We start from the raw sequence: 17,481 nt of genomic DNA on the forward strand, positions 1-17,481 counted from the left end.
TGTAGAGGTTTACAGGGATTCTTTTCATTTCGGTTTATTATACTCACCCCTGGTTTAGAAAATCTATTTCTTTCCTACCTGAAGCTTTTAGTATTGTACTCTAAATCCATTTTGTGATTTTTATGCATTTTATTTTTGAACCAGAACAATTGACCTTAATGTTTTTTTGTAATGTTTTTTTTTAAGTAGTCACTAAGACTAGCTCACTGCTTTCAGTTGCTGTAAAGTCAAGATAATTAGTAAACACAAACAAACACACACCTCAGGCAGCTTTGAAATTGCCCCTGCACTTCTGTCACTAGGCTGCACGGATATACGTCTACTCTTGGCATGCAGTGCCAGTTTAATCACAAGCAATCTCACCGACTCCCATGAATCTCGCATGAACAGCCACACTCAACCCCAGATAGTCCCATGGTTTGTTCTGGGTCTCTTATGTATTCAGTTAGGATTTTTTTTAGAAGCATTAGCTCCAGTCTTTCATTAACTTTTTAAAAGGAAAAAAAAACAACTTTTCATTTTCCAATCTGAGAACCAACTATCATTCAAAGTCTGAAGTTGTAATTGTTTTCAAGCGTGCAATAGTTTCTGTTCCCAGGAGTTTAGTCTATGCAATGGGGGGCTCTATTGCTTCAGAATATTTTTAGTGAAAGTCAAATCTATGCTTCTCTTCTATGGACCACCCAATATACTGATAGTTTGCTCCTGTGACATTTGCAGCCTCTGAAATCATAGCGGTATTGTAATTTTATTTGCCTAAAATCATATTTTATTTTGCCTGGGTTTTTACTGATTACTATTAGGGCTGGCAAAAGCGATTAAAGAAACGGCAATCACAGAAATTCTTAAAAAAAGTATTTTTATAACATCTTTATTGTTTTCCTTTCTTTCTTTTTTTAACCTGGAATTTATGAAGTGTTCAATAGACAGAATTGCATGAACTGTACATTGCACGTCCCCATATCATGTATACGCTGCCATGAAGTGTTTGGATTCTCTATCTTTTTGATGGTGATTTATAGATTCCCTGCAGGTGATTGCTGTTAGTAAAGCAAGCACATACCTAATGCAAACCTAATGCATATCCCAGGCTATGCATTTAATATACAGTAGATGGCACCTTTCATATCATGGCTCTATAGCATTAGTCATTGATAGGCCAATCTTTAGATGACATTCACACAACAGTAAGACAGCTCTTTGTTCAATAACCCCTTATACAAGACCTATATCAGCACTCAGCAAATGCATGATGTACATGACAAACTGACGTTTGTATTGTGGTTTCTTTATAAAGGTTCAATATTCTTAACTTGACTGGTTGAGCTCCATTTGCAGATGCCAACTTTGTCAAAACAACACAGGGCCATTAGGTGCAGTGGTTCTGTAACTTTTTATTTTATTTTAAACCATCCCAGAGGTGTGACCGGCACCCAAAATGTAACCATTTAATGTTGCTATATTGTATGGCGAACGTAAGAAACAGTGTTTTCAATGGTTTAAAGCTGCAGATACGTGGGTGATATGGCTTTCAGCTGGACATGGTGGTTAAAAAAATTAAAATATTCAGTACATTTCTAGTTGCAATAAACCTGTGCTGGCTTTCTATCAACCATCTGGGTAGAGAAACTGAACCAAAGAAATTGCGTTGTAATTTCCAGCTCTCACTATTAGTTGCTTTTCAACACGGTTACTTAATATAATAATATAAATAATATAAATAGGAACCATTTTTTAAGCACAGTAACACACCATGTAATATATTGTAAGCTAGTGCCATGGGAACTGTGAACACACAGTGGAAAGGAGGACGTTACCTTTCATATCATGGTTCGGGTTACTTTGAGGTTGCTCTGCATTGAAATTGTGATGCCAGTGCTCCATTCTATAGAAGATTATAAGTATGGATGGTGAGTTTATTGAGATTGTGCTGCACGAACGCAGGGCACCTATCAAATTGAGAGATTGGTCAGCATGGTTTAATTCAAGGTTTCACAAGCCACAAGAACTCCACAGTAAGAATGGTCAGACTTTTCAAAAAGACAAGAGTTTCATAAAACTGTGACTGTGAATTGACATATGGGGTTAATAAAGCAAATTCAAAACCGTCCCAGTTGGGGGCGCTTTATCGGCAGTCATTGGGGGGGGAGTAAAAACATCCTGATTAAGCGACTGTCCCAATTAAACGAGAGGTAGTTGAGATGACCTTAGTCACACTCTTTTGTTTCTAAATGAAAAGCAAAAGAATGAAATCACATCCCATTATGATTAAATGTTAAATACATCATCTAAACTAGTTGATTGATAGTGTTTTTTTATTCCTAAAGTGAAAAAGAATGAAATCACATTTTATCACAAGGCGAGGCACCCGGGATGTTGACACACCAACTGTCTTTGCAACAGCAGCCTGAGAAAGCACAGGAGACTCCAGCAGTTCCTTCAAGAGTTCAACGTGGTTTACACAATTTACGCAAGTCACAGTGTAATCACGTACTCACTGCACTGTGCTACGCGAACCTGTCTTGCTTTGAAAAATGATCCCCGTTCATTTGAAAATACTGTATCCCAATTAAACGAAGTGACGTCCCAGTTAAATGGCATAAAGAGAATTGAGACGAACCGGCTCCCAGAGTTATATCCCATTAAGCAGAAATCCTGATTTAGTGAAGCTGACTGTATTTCAACAAATACACAAACTTATTACCCATGAAAACATAACAGAAGAGGGTTGTCACACTCTTGGGTTTCCTTCAGGTGGTTTCATATCAGCTCTATTACTTTGTGGGTTAGGGCTTGTTTATTGCACTACTTTTGCTGATGCAATACCTCAAGGCCACGTTCCTCTTGCAGTGATGACTCAGACTTGCGCACGTAGTGCAATACCATCTTATTACCACCTGTATTCCAGTCTCAGAGTCCAAATTTATCTGTCTCTAGAGTCCAAACTCATCCATCTTGAAGAAACATGACTTCAATCCATCAACACCAGCAGACAATTCTCCAAACCGATTAAAACATACAGCATAAACCATGCAAATGATGAAAAAATAGTATTTCTTCCAGGCTAAAATGTTTTTAAAAAAGAGTAGGGGGAGGGGTACAGTAACTGGCTGTTGCCAAATAAAAAGACAGACGTGCATGTTTTGATCTGTTAAATATGTACCATGCATTTGGTCCCGTGGCTTGGGTTTTCAATCTCTTGAATCACAAAGCTCCCATGTTCAAATTTGTAACAAAACACTGCAGCTTGAGTTACACCATTGGGCATCTAAATCTAACATGCCGGTCATGTCAGAGCTGTCAGCTTGGAGGTTGAAAGGAGTTTTGAGAAGAGGCATGGTAAAGCTCTGCTGTTATTTCAAACAAAGTTTTTGATCTTAGTTTTGTCAAGAAAACCTCTACAGACATCCAGACATTCAAATTCTGCAGCTATGGCATGTAATTTTATAGATTCAGTATATTCAACATGATCCATTTGGAAGGGGAAAACTTCAGAATAGTTAGTTAGTTATAAGCATCGCCCCAAGTTAGCAATTCAAAGATCAAGTAAAAAATATTTTTTTAGGTACATTTTTTTTCTTCAAAAACATTCATTTTTTAGATACAGTATATGGTAGAATACATTTTTTTTCTTTTAAATCTAACTTTAAAAGCTGTCTCTAAAGGGGTGGAGCTGAATGACTCCCTTTTCAAATCAAGCAGGTCTTCAGCAAACTGCTAAAAAAAATAAAATAAATAATTTAAATGCAATTCTCAGACTACAAAAGATAACATCCTTGGAATTTACTTTGTGTTTTCTTACTCACAGTATATTTTTATGTATTCTTGTATATTTGCAATGTTACTTTCATAAATCTAAATTGCTCATTTTCACCCAGTGAAGGTCATATCTGTGACTTATGCACTTGACAGAGTTTCTGTAAAGCTGCTTCTCCCTTGTGATATGGGACTATGGCAAATCCTAGGCGGGAACTGTGATCGGCACACGTTAGTGCAGCAACTTAGAAGCAATTTACAGCTTGAACATACCAGCAAGACTAAGGTAAGTACAAACAGAATTGAGAATAGATGAGAGAATAACAAGAAGTAACCGGTACATGTTACCTTCTGAAGGGCTGTTATGAGAAGAAGCGTGAGTCTCTTGGTTTAGTCTATAATTCAATGGGGCTCTCTTGGAACACCATCCAAGGATGAACAAGTTATTAAAAGAACAATGAAACAGGTTGCTGTTAAAAAAAAAAGCAATTTTACATCAGGGTAGATTTTTCCAGAGCACTTATTTCTGTCACACACTCCACGTGTTGTCTTGTAGCAGTAAATACAATCGAATCCTTTTCTTTGAAATCTTACAGGCAGTTCTGTTTAGAAAAGAAACGTTTCCTACAAGGCCTGGTGGATGTCCTCGTGCCGCAACACTTTGTAGGTGATCCAGTAGAAAATGTTGAAAAAGAGGAAGGACAAAGGGAAGACTGCCCGGGATATTGTGTCGATGCGCTTGGCTTGATCCACAAACTTTTTGCGGATAGCCTCGGTGTCCTTGGGTAGGGGAGGGGGTGGCGGGGGGGCAAAGATGGTGGCCCCCTCCACCGCGGTGCCGTCCGTCACCTGCAGGCAGTGTCCCAGTCCGTAGCCTCCGAAGTAGAAGCCACGGCTGTCACGAGCCAGGTCTTCATCCTGGAGTGAGCAGGAGAAGGGAGTGAAACTTTACAATAGGTCTTGACAATCATCACGTAATTACCGTTTATTATGGGCCTTAAGATGCCAGGATGAGAATGGCATTTAACTTATTCAACTGTACACATTTCTTTGCAATTTAATATGTCATTATAAACAAATTTCATACCAATAATTGAATACCGATCTACTCCCTAAAAGAAGACAGTTTACCTGTTAATGTTATACAGTAAGTGGGGTGTAGCGTCATACACTGTACTGTACCTAAGGCATTTAAATGTGATTGTTATGGCAAAGCCAGGCTAGAATCATTGGTCATTCCTGCAATGTACTGCTGATATTGAAAGTCAGTAAACATATTGAATATGGGTTTGTTGTGCATTCATTTTGTGGTGAAGAGTTCTTATACAGGCTCTAGGGATTATAAACCAGTTTTGGTTGAGTGACATCCAGGGACCTATTCACAAAGCTTTACATCACAACTTATTAAAGGACTGCATTTTTTTTAAAGTTCTTCAAACTATACTTGAATAAAATTTGCATTGTCATGCCATTACCTATTAATTTACAGGGGGGCTAACAATAAAAGTGTTCTCTGCTTTGTGAAGGGGTTGGGCAGCCTCTTCTTGCAGCAGTTTGTAGCGGGTGAGGGGTGTTAAGCCATCCTGCCAGGGGGGTGATGTTAATAATACCTCCAGCCAGACTAAAAGGCCCTTTTAATGCTTTGTTTAAGTACTCAGTTGTGTTTGACAACCCACTAATGGACTATATTGATTTTAAAAAGTAACATATAGATTTTTCTGTAAAAAAAGAAAACTCATTTGGACATGAATATTAATATTCATGTCTAATATTAATTTGTCGCTCCTGAGATGTGCCGGGGGAGTTCTGACAATGTGTTTGAATTGGATAATTAGCAGTATCCATCATCATTCTCTCAGATCTGACCCCTAGCATACATGCCCTTGATAGTTCTTTGATACCCAATGTTCCTGTTCATGTCTTGCTGCTGTTCACTGTGAATGTTCCGGGTTTAAAAAGCCCTCAGAAACTCTAGGTTAGGCAGATAGGCAGAGGCTCTTATACATGCTTTCCTTTCAGCTCGCTGTCCCTTGCTTTTGACGCCACAGCTTGTCAGTCAAAGTCCTTAACAATTCCCAGCACTCCCAAAGTCCTTGCAGATTACCAATACTGATGGATCTGTGGCAGTATTACTCCAGTTTCAACCTTTTATTTTTTTGCTGTGTGCTGTATATTATCAATTCAGTCGTCCTGTTGTCCCTGCACAGTATGTAAGTGATAAAGCTGCGTGGGTGTGTGTGCCGTCCACATAGTTTAACTCCTTTATTTGCTGTTCAAATCACGACCTAGATGTAAAGCTTCTTGCATTCAGTAAACAGATTTACATAAATACATTGTGTTCCTTTCACCAAGGTGAATTCTTATCTTTAATTGACAGGTGTTTCTGTAGTACAGTAAATTTCTTATTCTTACCCATTTGTCTCACTTGTCAAGTTATATATATATACACACACACACACACACACACACACATATATATATATATATATATATATATATATATATATATATATATATATATATATACACACACACACACTGTATTCAGGATTGAGTTCTTCACTTTCATTTATTCCTAAATATACCAGGATTTCTTATGTTACATATTCCTTTTTACCTTTACACAAGTCAGACCTATAAACTAGTTATAAGTATTACTGCACTAATGCCAACAACACTAACAGATATAGTTAACTAAATTAAATAAACGTACACCGAAACAAGCCTCATCTTCATCTTTTCATTTTTTTTTGCACCGAAGCACAATAAAAGATTATTTTAACTTACTTTAATCACAGTAAATATTCTTTCCAAAGGAATTTCAGCTCTGTCCTGTCCATATGCATATAGCTGCCGCTGTCATACAGTCATAGAGACAGAAGCATGAAAAAAAAAACAACAACACATTTTCTGATTTAAAATGAACTGCGCCCTGTAATAATGTGTAACTTTTATAACTGATAGGAACAGTGAGGTGTCTGATCCACATTATTAGCATAAACCACGGACCATGAATTACTCTGCGCCAAGGAGTCAGAAGTGGTACTGCAGCTGAAGGAACAAGAAGCTGTAAATGGTTCTTCGACTTCGCTGTTTATTCTTGAGGAGCGCCATAGAATACTGTAATCAATTACTCACCTTTTGGAGTAAAGTATATGTGTGTGTAGCCTGTTAATGGTTAGGCTTTGACAATAAATGGGAAGATATATCCATGCAAACAATAGGATGGAAAAGACAGTGATCAAATTTAACCCTTGCATATTCTATGAATGTAAATATTCAATTATATATTTATCTTATATATTTATTTATATTTATTTATCTTATTATGTAGACTCTACAATGATTTGCTGTACGTCCGACAAGGTCATGATCGTGGTGTGAGAGCTTGCCTGTTCACTGTCTGATATGTCTCTGGCCCGGCTACCCTCCTTTTAAAAGTGTCCCACGGTACTTTGCATAGTACATTTACAGTTTCCTCATCCATTTCCAATGGCTATACAACTTTGCTTCACTGTGCTTCATCACACTGTTGGGATTTTACTGTGGGTAGTTTTTGTAAGGGGGTTTTTCAGTTGAAGCAGCAAATACATTGAATATTATCTTATGATGCAGCAAAGCCTCTGCCTTTAATTCCAACCCGTTACCCAACTGAAAAGTTGTATTGATGTTTCAATGAAGAATGTGAGTGCTCAAAATAAATAAGGTTCTCTAAAAGGTGAGTTCTGTGTTACAGTATGTTGGGAGCTCCCCAAAAATAAACACAGAAAACAAAGAACGCTATGCATGCAGCGGAAATATGTTTGTGCTCGTAAACCCATAAGACAATTGCAACACACCGGTCAAGAAAGTTTTAAAAATGCAACAAGAAATAGCCTGTAAAATTGGTAATCATGAAAATGAAGAACCCTGAATGAATATTGTTATTTACGCTCCACATTCACTTCATACTAGATGCATTAGCTGTGTTATAATGAACCTTATATTAAGACAGCAATGAAAAACTACTTATTTATATTCTACTCACAAGCAAATCCCCCACTTTGTTTTGTTTTTTTGCTGACATGCCTCAAGAGAGTTGTGGGAAGTGAGAGAGTTTCAGGCAAATCAGAACATTATGTTCCCCATCGTAATAAAAAAAAAAAGTGGAAGCCTTTAGATAAATCCCTATAGGGCTGACAAAAAGGAAGCAATGTGTTTAATCATTACACAGTGATTAGATAAGACAGGAGACAGCTGAACGACAAGAACTGACTCTTAAACAAGGGGGTTGATCCAAGCAACACAAGGGACGCCACCATCAAACTTCCAATTAATTAGCTCTGAAAGGGGGCAAATTAATATTCGCGTGAAACAGCCATTCAGGCAGCCCGGTATTGGTCCGTCCTATAGCTCTGGCTGCAGACATTAGATAGATATTTAGCATACTTGAAGCAATGCAATGCTTTACTCACTATCTTTTGGCGCCTCTGCTTCTTTCTCAGCCGCATGAACTCTTTGTGCTGCCGGGATACAAAGTTTACGGCTGCATACTCAAGCAAGGCCGCAAACACAAAAAGCAGACACACAGCCATCCAGATATCGATAGCCTTCACATAGGACACCTGGAACACAGAGTGCACGGGACCAGACCACGTAAGAAACACTGATGAAATTCAATGTAAATGCAAGCTTGCGGGGGCTGTTGCGTCTTTTACTCTTCCTATGTGTTGCAATCTTGTAGTAATATATCTTATTAGCAGGGTTTGTGTGTCAAATGTATAAATTGTGATTATGTTTATTAGAAGGACCAAGAGGACACCAAAGCTGTAAAGGAGGAAAGTTACAAAAGAGGAACGAAGAGTGGACACTCTATTGTCTCTGAAATTGGTTATTATGCACACAAAAAATCACTTTTTTCGTATTGCGTGGTGATTTTGATGTTTAATGATGTATTAGTATTAAACTGATTAATTGTTGTATTGAGCAAATCATTGTTAATCATCAACAAAACCAGTAAGCCAGTAGCAATGGTCATGATCATATACCTTAGGTAGGGAGGCCCGGGAGCCTGAGCTCTGGGTGGTCATTGTGAGCACGGTGGTGATTCCCAGACCAACCCGCGCTGGAGCTGCATCCATGTTGATCCAAAAGGAGACCCAGGACAGGATGACGATGAGCAGGCTGGGGATGTACATCTGGATCAGGTAGTAGCCCATCTGTCTCTCCAGGTGAAACTTCACCTCAATGCAAGTGAATTTACCTGGGGGTTCACAGGAGTGGAGATTATCATGCAGAGTGTGTGGGGGAGGTCATGAGCATGATTGATCCTAAAATGTACCAACCATACCATGTATTATAGGATTCTTCTCTTGTAAGACCAAATGAAAATGAGCAATACGTTTGCAAAGTAAACTAATACACCTATCACCATTGTAGTGTGTCTTGAAAAAGTGTCGGTAATATACATTATCTTGTACAAATATTTAAATTAAGTATTTTTTTTCTATTAAAATTGACAAGCCACTATCCATTTGTTTGAATTCAGTCATGGCCCTTACCTGTATTATAGTGCTTGGTGCAGTAGCCCAGGTCTTTTTCATCTTTCAGAATAAATTGGGGGAGAGTGAGCCCCTCGGCCACCTGCACGGGACTGATATCCAGCCACTCAAAGATCAGGTCGTTCATCGTGTAACCAACTGGTGGAGAAAGGCAAGCGCGTTTGTAAAGAGTAGGCTAGGCACATACTTGTTTATTGCAGTAACGTTTTCCATTTGTTTGTTAACAAGCGGCTCCTGTTGAGAAGTCTTCTTGTCCTCATGCATTCAGAATTTGGGGTGCAAAACATTTGAAATTTGCATGCCAGGGGCGGTTTTGGAAAATATTTGCAAGAGATAGAGTTGGATGTTCAATTACTGCGATTCAGCTCAGCTTGTTTGCAGAATTCATCTTCTAAATGGGTTCTGCAAACACACCACAATATCCTTGTATTGGAACGCAAACATGCCTTTTCGCATTGGGTTCTGGGACAAATCATTGAAATAAATATTGTAATAAAATCCAAACCAGCTTTAAATCCCCCACCTCCCTCTCTTTTGAGTTCTGAAAGTTATCATTCTTATTCTAGGAGATTCAAACTCATTTTAAATGCATGAAGCATGCAATAACTGTGCTGCATGCTTGACATGTCTGAGTAATAGTGATGTCTATCTTAGCCCCTTGGGGTCGGAGTTACAAAGTCATACATTATTCAAGACATTATCCCCCTTCCAATAAGAAGCGGGAATAAAATAACAACTTGTTTATTAGGAGTTTTTTGTATCAAAGTACACATGACTAAATAGAAAACAACAATGAATGATTGTTTTAAGAAGATACTGGCTTTTGAGATTAAAGCTATGAAAAATAATTGTGCCTTAATGGAAATAGAGCATGCTTAACAAAACTAACAGGTGTAGAGGGATGACAACTACAATGCTACAGCACTTAAAGTGACCCCTGCAGGTAGGGCATCCAGATTTTCTACTTGAAGCATTGCACAGTGTTTGAAAAGCACAGTGCTATTATGATTTAAGGATAGAGATATTATTGTCGAGGACTAGTTGTTTTCAGGACTCCTTATGGTCTTGTGCTGGCACAGCAGACGTGCATTGATTAATTATCTTAATCTCATGACTTACTTAAATTGATGTGATTTATAATTTTAACTGTATCATTTGTGAGAGGTGTGTGAAATATTTGGCTGTACTATACACTTGGCGCACTTTGGAAAGGTGTTGCCAGCTCAGGGAGAAATGTGTGCCAAGACCTTCTGATAATGGGGCTTCAATATCGGTTCCAATTAAAGAGATGTACACAATACGGGTACAGCAGGACTTTTGATAATATTAGCGAATTCTGTGTGCGTTTGCATTGCAATGCACTAAACGCAACCCTGTAATTGGCATTGCTCTCTCCCATTCCCATGACACTGTCAACTCTTCAATCCCCACATTAGAATTCATAATTCAGCTTTAAATCCCCAAAGACACATCGTAGACTGCAAGTCTTTCTGTTAATAAGATCTAAACCGTGCTTTTTTCTCAACTGCAGCAAGAGGTAATTACAGCTTCCCAGCAGTAGTTAATTAGCTTTGTACTGTACAGCCCTTTAAAAAGTGTATTGTGTATTAGGGATGGGAGTTTTGTATTGGAAGTAAGTATGCAAGCCTGAAGCACTTAGAATTGGGAATCAAAACAAAAATCAACACACCGGCTGAGAGCAACAACAATCTAACTAACAAAGGTTATAGTTCTGTGACATGAGAACTTCAAATTTTAATAACAAGATGAATCATGGATCTGACACTTCTTCAGTGTGGGGGATTTTCATTGTTTTTGATCTTGGCCAACAAATCTCTTTTTTTTTGTTTGGCAGAATCTCACATGTTCAAAGCGAAGGCACAGTGCATTATTGTGTTCAGACCCCTGTTTCTCCCCACCTTTCTTTTTGAGGAGGAGAGTGGATGAAAGGATCCTGAGGCTTGGGAAAGGTAAGTCAGGTAATAACAATTGTGTAAAATGAAAGTTGTATTATTTATGTTATTGAAATCGGTTTTCCAGATGAATATGTTAACCCAGCTTGAGGCAGGAGGCAGGAGACCTGGTTTTGATTTTCCATTAGACCTCGGGGTGCAAAATGGGAAAGATAAAAATGAGACTCACAGCTTTCAAGCTGCATGGCGCAGGTCTGAATATCCATAGGGAAATTCTTCAAGTCCATAGGGCAGGACAGAATCAGAGTCAGCCTGAGAGGGTTAGGGAGAATGCGGGGCAGCGGTAGAGACAGAGATAGCAGAATTGGAGGAAACAGAGAGGGAGAAGAGAGGTTTTGAAAAAAGGAAAGGAAAGATACAGTACAGTGCTCCCTCGTTATTGTGCTGTGACTTACACATCTAGAATATGGAAATAATTGAGGGTAGTTGTGAAGGGCCCTTAATAAATACATAAATAATTTACAGTCAACAGGGCCTAACCCTGAATTAACTGAATGTGTGAATTACGCAACAACAATGGAGCACTGTACTTTATATAACAGGGAGCACCAGGTATTCTGATTGGCTAATTCCCTTGAATGTGATTTGGTATTTTTAATTAAAACTGAAAGAAGCCTGCTTTCCCATCTATTTGTATTGTGAATATCGTAACAGTACAATATGTGTGTTCCGAGAAAGCTTTGAATTCAAATCATTTTAAAGCCTGTCCTCACCTATCTCATTTTAACTACTTGTATTCTATGTGTGTAGTTATTTAACTTTTCTTTCCTTATGAATCATAGTAACCTAATAGTCCTTTATTAGCTTTAATGGTCTCTGAAGTTTTGGAGAATGTGGGGAGATTTAAAGTAGAAACAAGCACACAGTTACAGTGCATTGGTATAACCAATGAGTTTGAGGTTACAGTTACAATTCGAATTGGTTTTCTTAGGGTTCAGACAGGTAGACAGGTAAGCTGGGCCCCGACTCCAACATTGCACTCTGACCCTTCCATCAATCACAAGATGGACCACTTAATTTCTCAGCCTCCTTAGTATTGTGAGAAAGATAACATTTAGGCAAAAGTAGTTACATTATGTACCCTGAGACAATGTAATTTTAACCAGCACTAAAGCATAAAGTGATTTGTTAAAGAATAACAAATTGATAATTGTGTAGCGAAAAGAGATCTACTATGGGTACCAATGTAACACCTAGGTTTTCATATCCCAGTGAGAATTTCAAACAGTAACCCCTCAATATGATTTTGAAGGTGCGGGTGGCCATATAGATCCTGTTCCTTACCTGATGCTGTAGAGCACATTCCCGTCCTTAAAGATCCGCAGCAACTTGTTGTCCGTGGTGACCTCGTGGAAGTTGGCACCCTTCTCGTTTGCAAAGAAAAGATCAGGCTTCCAAATGGAGTTTAACATAGAAGGGTCGAGGTCCAGGGAGTCGTCCGGGAACTCGCTGTAAGCCAGCCGGGGGTCGTTCCACTGCTGTCGTAGGAAGACGTTCAGACGGTAATCCTGTAATACAGTTGAGGGATAAGACACTTTGGTGCTTATTTTGTTCGTTTGCCAGGGCAGCGCTGGAAAACGAATGGCTGCTAAGCTCCACAGGACACGTGTGTCGTCTTCTTACTTGATTTTATTTAGTTAGCTTTTTAGTTTTAGTAAACTGAACTTTTTCACGGTTAGAGTATCAAATGTTTAGATTATATTCAATTTATATTTGTAGGGGGGGTTTTTGGGTCCAAGGCTCGTCAGCTTGTCTCTGATTCAGGTATGGATATGAATGAATACCTGGACTAGCTAAATTTACAGAAACCAAGTAGGGTCACACAGTAAAGGGTAATTGTCCAAGTTGCACCAGAAAGCCCATCCCCAATATTCTTCTATCATCTATCAATGTATATAAGCCCATATATATATATATATATATATATATATATATATATATATATATATATATATATATATATATATATATATATATATATATTTTTTTGCAGATCTTGTTTTGTAATTGGCAGATGTTCCTTTACCTTTACTGACGCTATCGGCAGATCAACGAAGGCCATCCCCACATTTTTAAATAACTTAATAAGTCAAGTAAATCTCAGATAGACAAACAATATATAATGCACAATAGTAACCCTCTGAGACCAATTATGCAAGTTTACATTCAATTACTCCTTCATTGGAAATGCATGCTTTGAAACTTGACTCACAGCATGCAAATACAGGGAAGACCTGGGAAATAATGCAGGCATTTTTTGACCAAATGCCCCTTAGTTCTCCTACTCATAAAAACCTGCTAACTACACAGAAAAATAAATCTACCAGTATGCTTTTATTAAACTGCTCAGGAAGTTCTTTTTTCTGACAGTAAACACTTACCATTGTGGTTTCTGTGACAGACCCAAAACTGTTGATGAAGATGTTGCAGGTGACATTTACAGGTGGACCTGAATTGAAAGAAATGATATTAATTAACCGCAAATTCTAATTTCTTCTATTTATAAAATTGCTAACACCTGCGTCCTGATTGCTCCATAACTGGGGCAGGCAGTCCCAAATACAAGCTTTGTTCTTTCATACTGTAAGTCTTGGGATATTACTGTTGTTTTGGACAGAAGAAGCAGCAGATTTTTAGACAAACTAATTCAGGCCAGTACAATGATTTGCCTCACTGCAAATGGCAGAATGAGTGGCTGCATTTATTTTGCCACTTGGGGTCTCTATAGGGAAAGAGGAAAAGTTAAACTGAGACTATTAAACACTACAAGTTCAGCGGGATGGGGCTCTGTAGGAACTGTTTGTTATCTTTTGAAGTCTTGCTTGAATTGAATTTAAGACTTTAAGAAAGTTATTTGATGCTAACAACACTGTGAACACATTATGCATGGACAGCACTTGTGGATTCTGGGACTGTTGTTGGCGACAGTCACCCACAGAGATACCTTTGAAGTTGGGCCTGATGCGGGCGTCGTATCCCGAGGTTCTTCCCATGAGTTTGTCGAGAAAGTCGGACGGAGACATGGCCTGGGAAGCTGCCCTGCTGGCTGATTTGATCTCCTCCTTGCAGGATCCTGGCCTGCGTTTCCGGAAAGGGAAGGAAAACACACACGAATGTGTTTAATGCTATATGAATAATGATTGTTAGTATGGCACATGGTTAGTATGAACGATATTAAGATGAACACCTTTGTGATACAGGCCAGAGTCTGTTTAAGTATTCACACTTGGCTCAGTAGTGAGAGAACTGGCTCACTGTAGATAAGGCCCTTGGTTTAAATAATACTATAACTTTGTCACTAGAAGCCCATTCAGTCAAACCAACTGAGAACCTTGTATGAATGCTGGAAATGGCACTGACCACTTTGAGCACCATGCACCAGTCAACCAGCTATGCTGTATCGGAAAAATGGAGAAAAAATAGACCTCTCACTTCTGCTTTGGAAGCTTGCATCGGTTTGTCTTTAACATTTATGTATGTAACTATGTACTGTATGCAGGGTGGGACAAATCACTTTGGTCACCATAAAACGGGGACCATATGAGGAGACGTGTATATGTTGCACAAACATTGCTTTTGCATTCTTCGTTTTCATGTAATGGGTGTTTTTTATTAACTTTAAATTTTGGGAGGGAACTATATACAATCGATGTGCCAGAGAACTAACTCCATAGAATTCCAGGGAACTATACACATTATATTCCAGGGAACTATGTACAATAAATGCCAGAAAACTATCTACATAAAATGCCAGGGAACTATTTTCTGTCTGCATAAAATGCCAGTGAGGGAAGTATACTGTATACATAAAATGACAGGGGACTATATACATAAAATGTCAGGAAATATAACTATATTAATCAAATGCCACAGAAGATAACTAAATAAAAAATCCAGGGAAGTAAATAATTTGCTGTCATAGACAAGCTGGCTAAAATATCCATCTTCACTTCACTTCTAACACTGTAATCATAGCTTCCAATTTCAAGTCAGAGTGACATTTAGTAATTTAGACAGAAATGCACTAAAGAGACCGACACACATTAAACTATCTGGGGGTCAAGTGCAAGCACAGGCGAGATTGCTCAATGAGATTCATGATAGATGGAATTGAGTCGACTGATTTTATTTCTTTGGACTTTGTATGTTTGGATTCAAATTTGGACTTCATTGCAGATCTGATACTAGAACATTTCACTCTAAGGAATCTAAATTAAGAAGAAATTATATTAAAATAACACTTGAAAAACCTCATTCATTTGGCATCCTGTTCTTTATTGGGAGTATAGGCCCACACCACCCCTGTGTGTTGTTTTTTTTAGCTCAAAATAAACTATCTGGGACCCCAAGTGGCTCATCCAGCTAAAATGCTGCCACTGGGAGTGCAGGATGAGTCATACAGATTTTATGGCGCTAGTTCATGTCAGGGCTGTGCGAAGAGGCCAAACTTTGCTTGGGACTCTGAAGGGGTCGTCACATTGGCTCTGACGCTCCCAGGGTGGGGGATGGGAACCGGCAGGGATTGCTTCTCTTAATCGCGCAACTGTGAACCCTAGTGGCCAGACACCAAGCACATTCAGAGTGAATAAAAAGCAGGGCTGATCTCTGATCTCCGGGATCGGTAGCCTGCCCACCTCTGCTCTGGATTGCTCGGCATAAAAGAGGTTCTGGATTTAGGCTTGTGAGATCGGAGGATGCGCACGCGCCCTCAGATTGTCTGTGCTGTGAGAGGGCTCCCTGCGGTGAGGAAAAAAAACATAATTGGACATTCCAAATTGGGGGAATTATTAAAAAAAAAAACTAAAAAAAACTCTCTGTTCTAACCTTAAAGAGTAATTAGCGGGATTACGAAAATAATAGTGTTACACGTCCCCACGTGTTGTTATAACTGTTTAAATAACGTATCTGTCATTTTTCTTTTGATTGTTAACATGCTGACAACTGTTTCCACTTATAACTGTAAAGTCTGTTTCAAAGCTCTTTTCAAAATGTCTGCTCTAGTGCACCCACAGTGTAAGGATTATTGCCCACATTGTCAGACAGGTAACACAGCAATAATGATACAAGCTGTGGTACAGAACAGAAAAGCCAGAGCACAGAAGAGATATTGTTGTGTTTTAAACTTCTTCCCATTCAAGTTTTTTTTTTTTCTAGTTCTCTACTCGACTGTGAAAATTGAAGCACTAAATAAAAAAGCACCAGTGACTCAAACAGGAAGAGATACAATGTGTTCCTTCTTAACAGGTATTCCTTTGGTTTGAACTTTTACCAAGTGTAACAAGAACCCTTCATGAATGACAATGCAATACAAAACACAGTGCAAACCCCCTATTGCTCAGGTCACCAGAATACACTGAAATGCATAAAATATGGATATGTTTGGGATCAAGGCTTCAGCTTCCTGCACATACCTACATGTAACGTATATAATATAGAGTGCATCACATATTGTGTATCATTGGACAGGACTGTCTACAGCAGGTCTGTCTACAGCAAGACCAGACAGGTTCTAATGAGCCTCCCTACAAAGCTTTACTCCATTGTCTTGTTTTTGTGATTTAGTGTACTGTGTACTCATTTCACTCATGACCACCTGAGCACTTTACGAACCTAGGCCTCCAGAGATCAGAGAGGCAAATGCAATAATCCAATGCCCTTAGGCCATATCTAATAATCAAAAATGTTCTCAATTCATGTGGCACCTCTGCAAAAGTGAAAAGGGTTTGTTCGGAGTCAGTTTAGAATATAAACAATCTACCTTATTCCTTCACTTTTTTTAACCAATTTTTTTTTTCAAAAAAATGGCCTGCATCTTAAATTCGAGTACAGCATAGTTACGTGTGTCTTAAAATCGCCAACTAAAGATGTTGACACAAACAGCAACCTGACTGACTGGCAGTTGAAGGGTCTCCTAGTAGTTATCCTGCAGAGCAGAGGCTCTCCTCCTCGATGTAAACAAAGCAAGCTTTCGCTCAGTGCCCTGTGTAGCTGTGGCCATGGTTCAGTAGCTTCGAACTGGCGCTACTGCGTTAAGGTTCCCCGGGAACGCCCTCCTCAGTCTATCAGGACCTCTCGATCAGTTCAGCTCCGGGCAAGCCTTCCTGTTAACCACAGCAGCAGCGTTTCATTATTAAACTCAGCTCTAATCAGACCCCCACTTTTTTCTACTTACCGAGCAATACCACAGTTCACAAAAAGGGAGAAAAACATGT

General features: G+C 38.9%; 1 protein-coding gene across 4 annotated transcripts in view; it reads right to left on the minus strand.

Moving 5' to 3' along the window:
• Nucleotides 1-2,527: 2,527 nt before the first annotated feature.
• LOC121295338 (glycine receptor subunit alpha-4-like) overlaps nucleotides 2,528-17,481 on the minus strand; it is a 28,239-nt gene continuing 13,285 nt past the window's right edge. Inside the window, exons 2-10 of one of the 4 annotated variants that reach the window (XM_041219832.1) lie at nucleotides 14,214-14,347; nucleotides 13,651-13,718; nucleotides 12,554-12,777; nucleotides 11,439-11,521; nucleotides 9,297-9,434; nucleotides 8,784-8,998; nucleotides 8,211-8,360; nucleotides 6,544-6,612; nucleotides 2,528-4,674 (exon numbers count right to left, since the gene is read on the minus strand). In XM_041219832.1, coding sequence (XP_041075766.1) covers nucleotides 4,381-4,674; nucleotides 6,544-6,612; nucleotides 8,211-8,360; nucleotides 8,784-8,998; nucleotides 9,297-9,434; nucleotides 11,439-11,521; nucleotides 12,554-12,777; nucleotides 13,651-13,718; nucleotides 14,214-14,347 — 1,375 coding nt within the window. In that variant the 3' untranslated portion in view covers nucleotides 2,528-4,380. The remainder of the gene's footprint in view (nucleotides 4,675-6,543; nucleotides 6,613-8,210; nucleotides 8,361-8,783; nucleotides 8,999-9,296; nucleotides 9,435-11,438; nucleotides 11,522-12,553; nucleotides 12,778-13,650; nucleotides 13,719-14,213; nucleotides 14,348-17,481) is intronic. The other 3 variants (XM_041219834.1, XM_041219833.1, XM_041219835.1) reach the window with 3 other exon arrangements.

Source organism: Polyodon spathula, chromosome 20 (genome assembly GCF_017654505.1).
Source record: "Polyodon spathula isolate WHYD16114869_AA chromosome 20, ASM1765450v1, whole genome shotgun sequence".
Taxonomy (NCBI): domain Eukaryota; kingdom Metazoa; phylum Chordata; class Actinopteri; order Acipenseriformes; family Polyodontidae; genus Polyodon; species Polyodon spathula.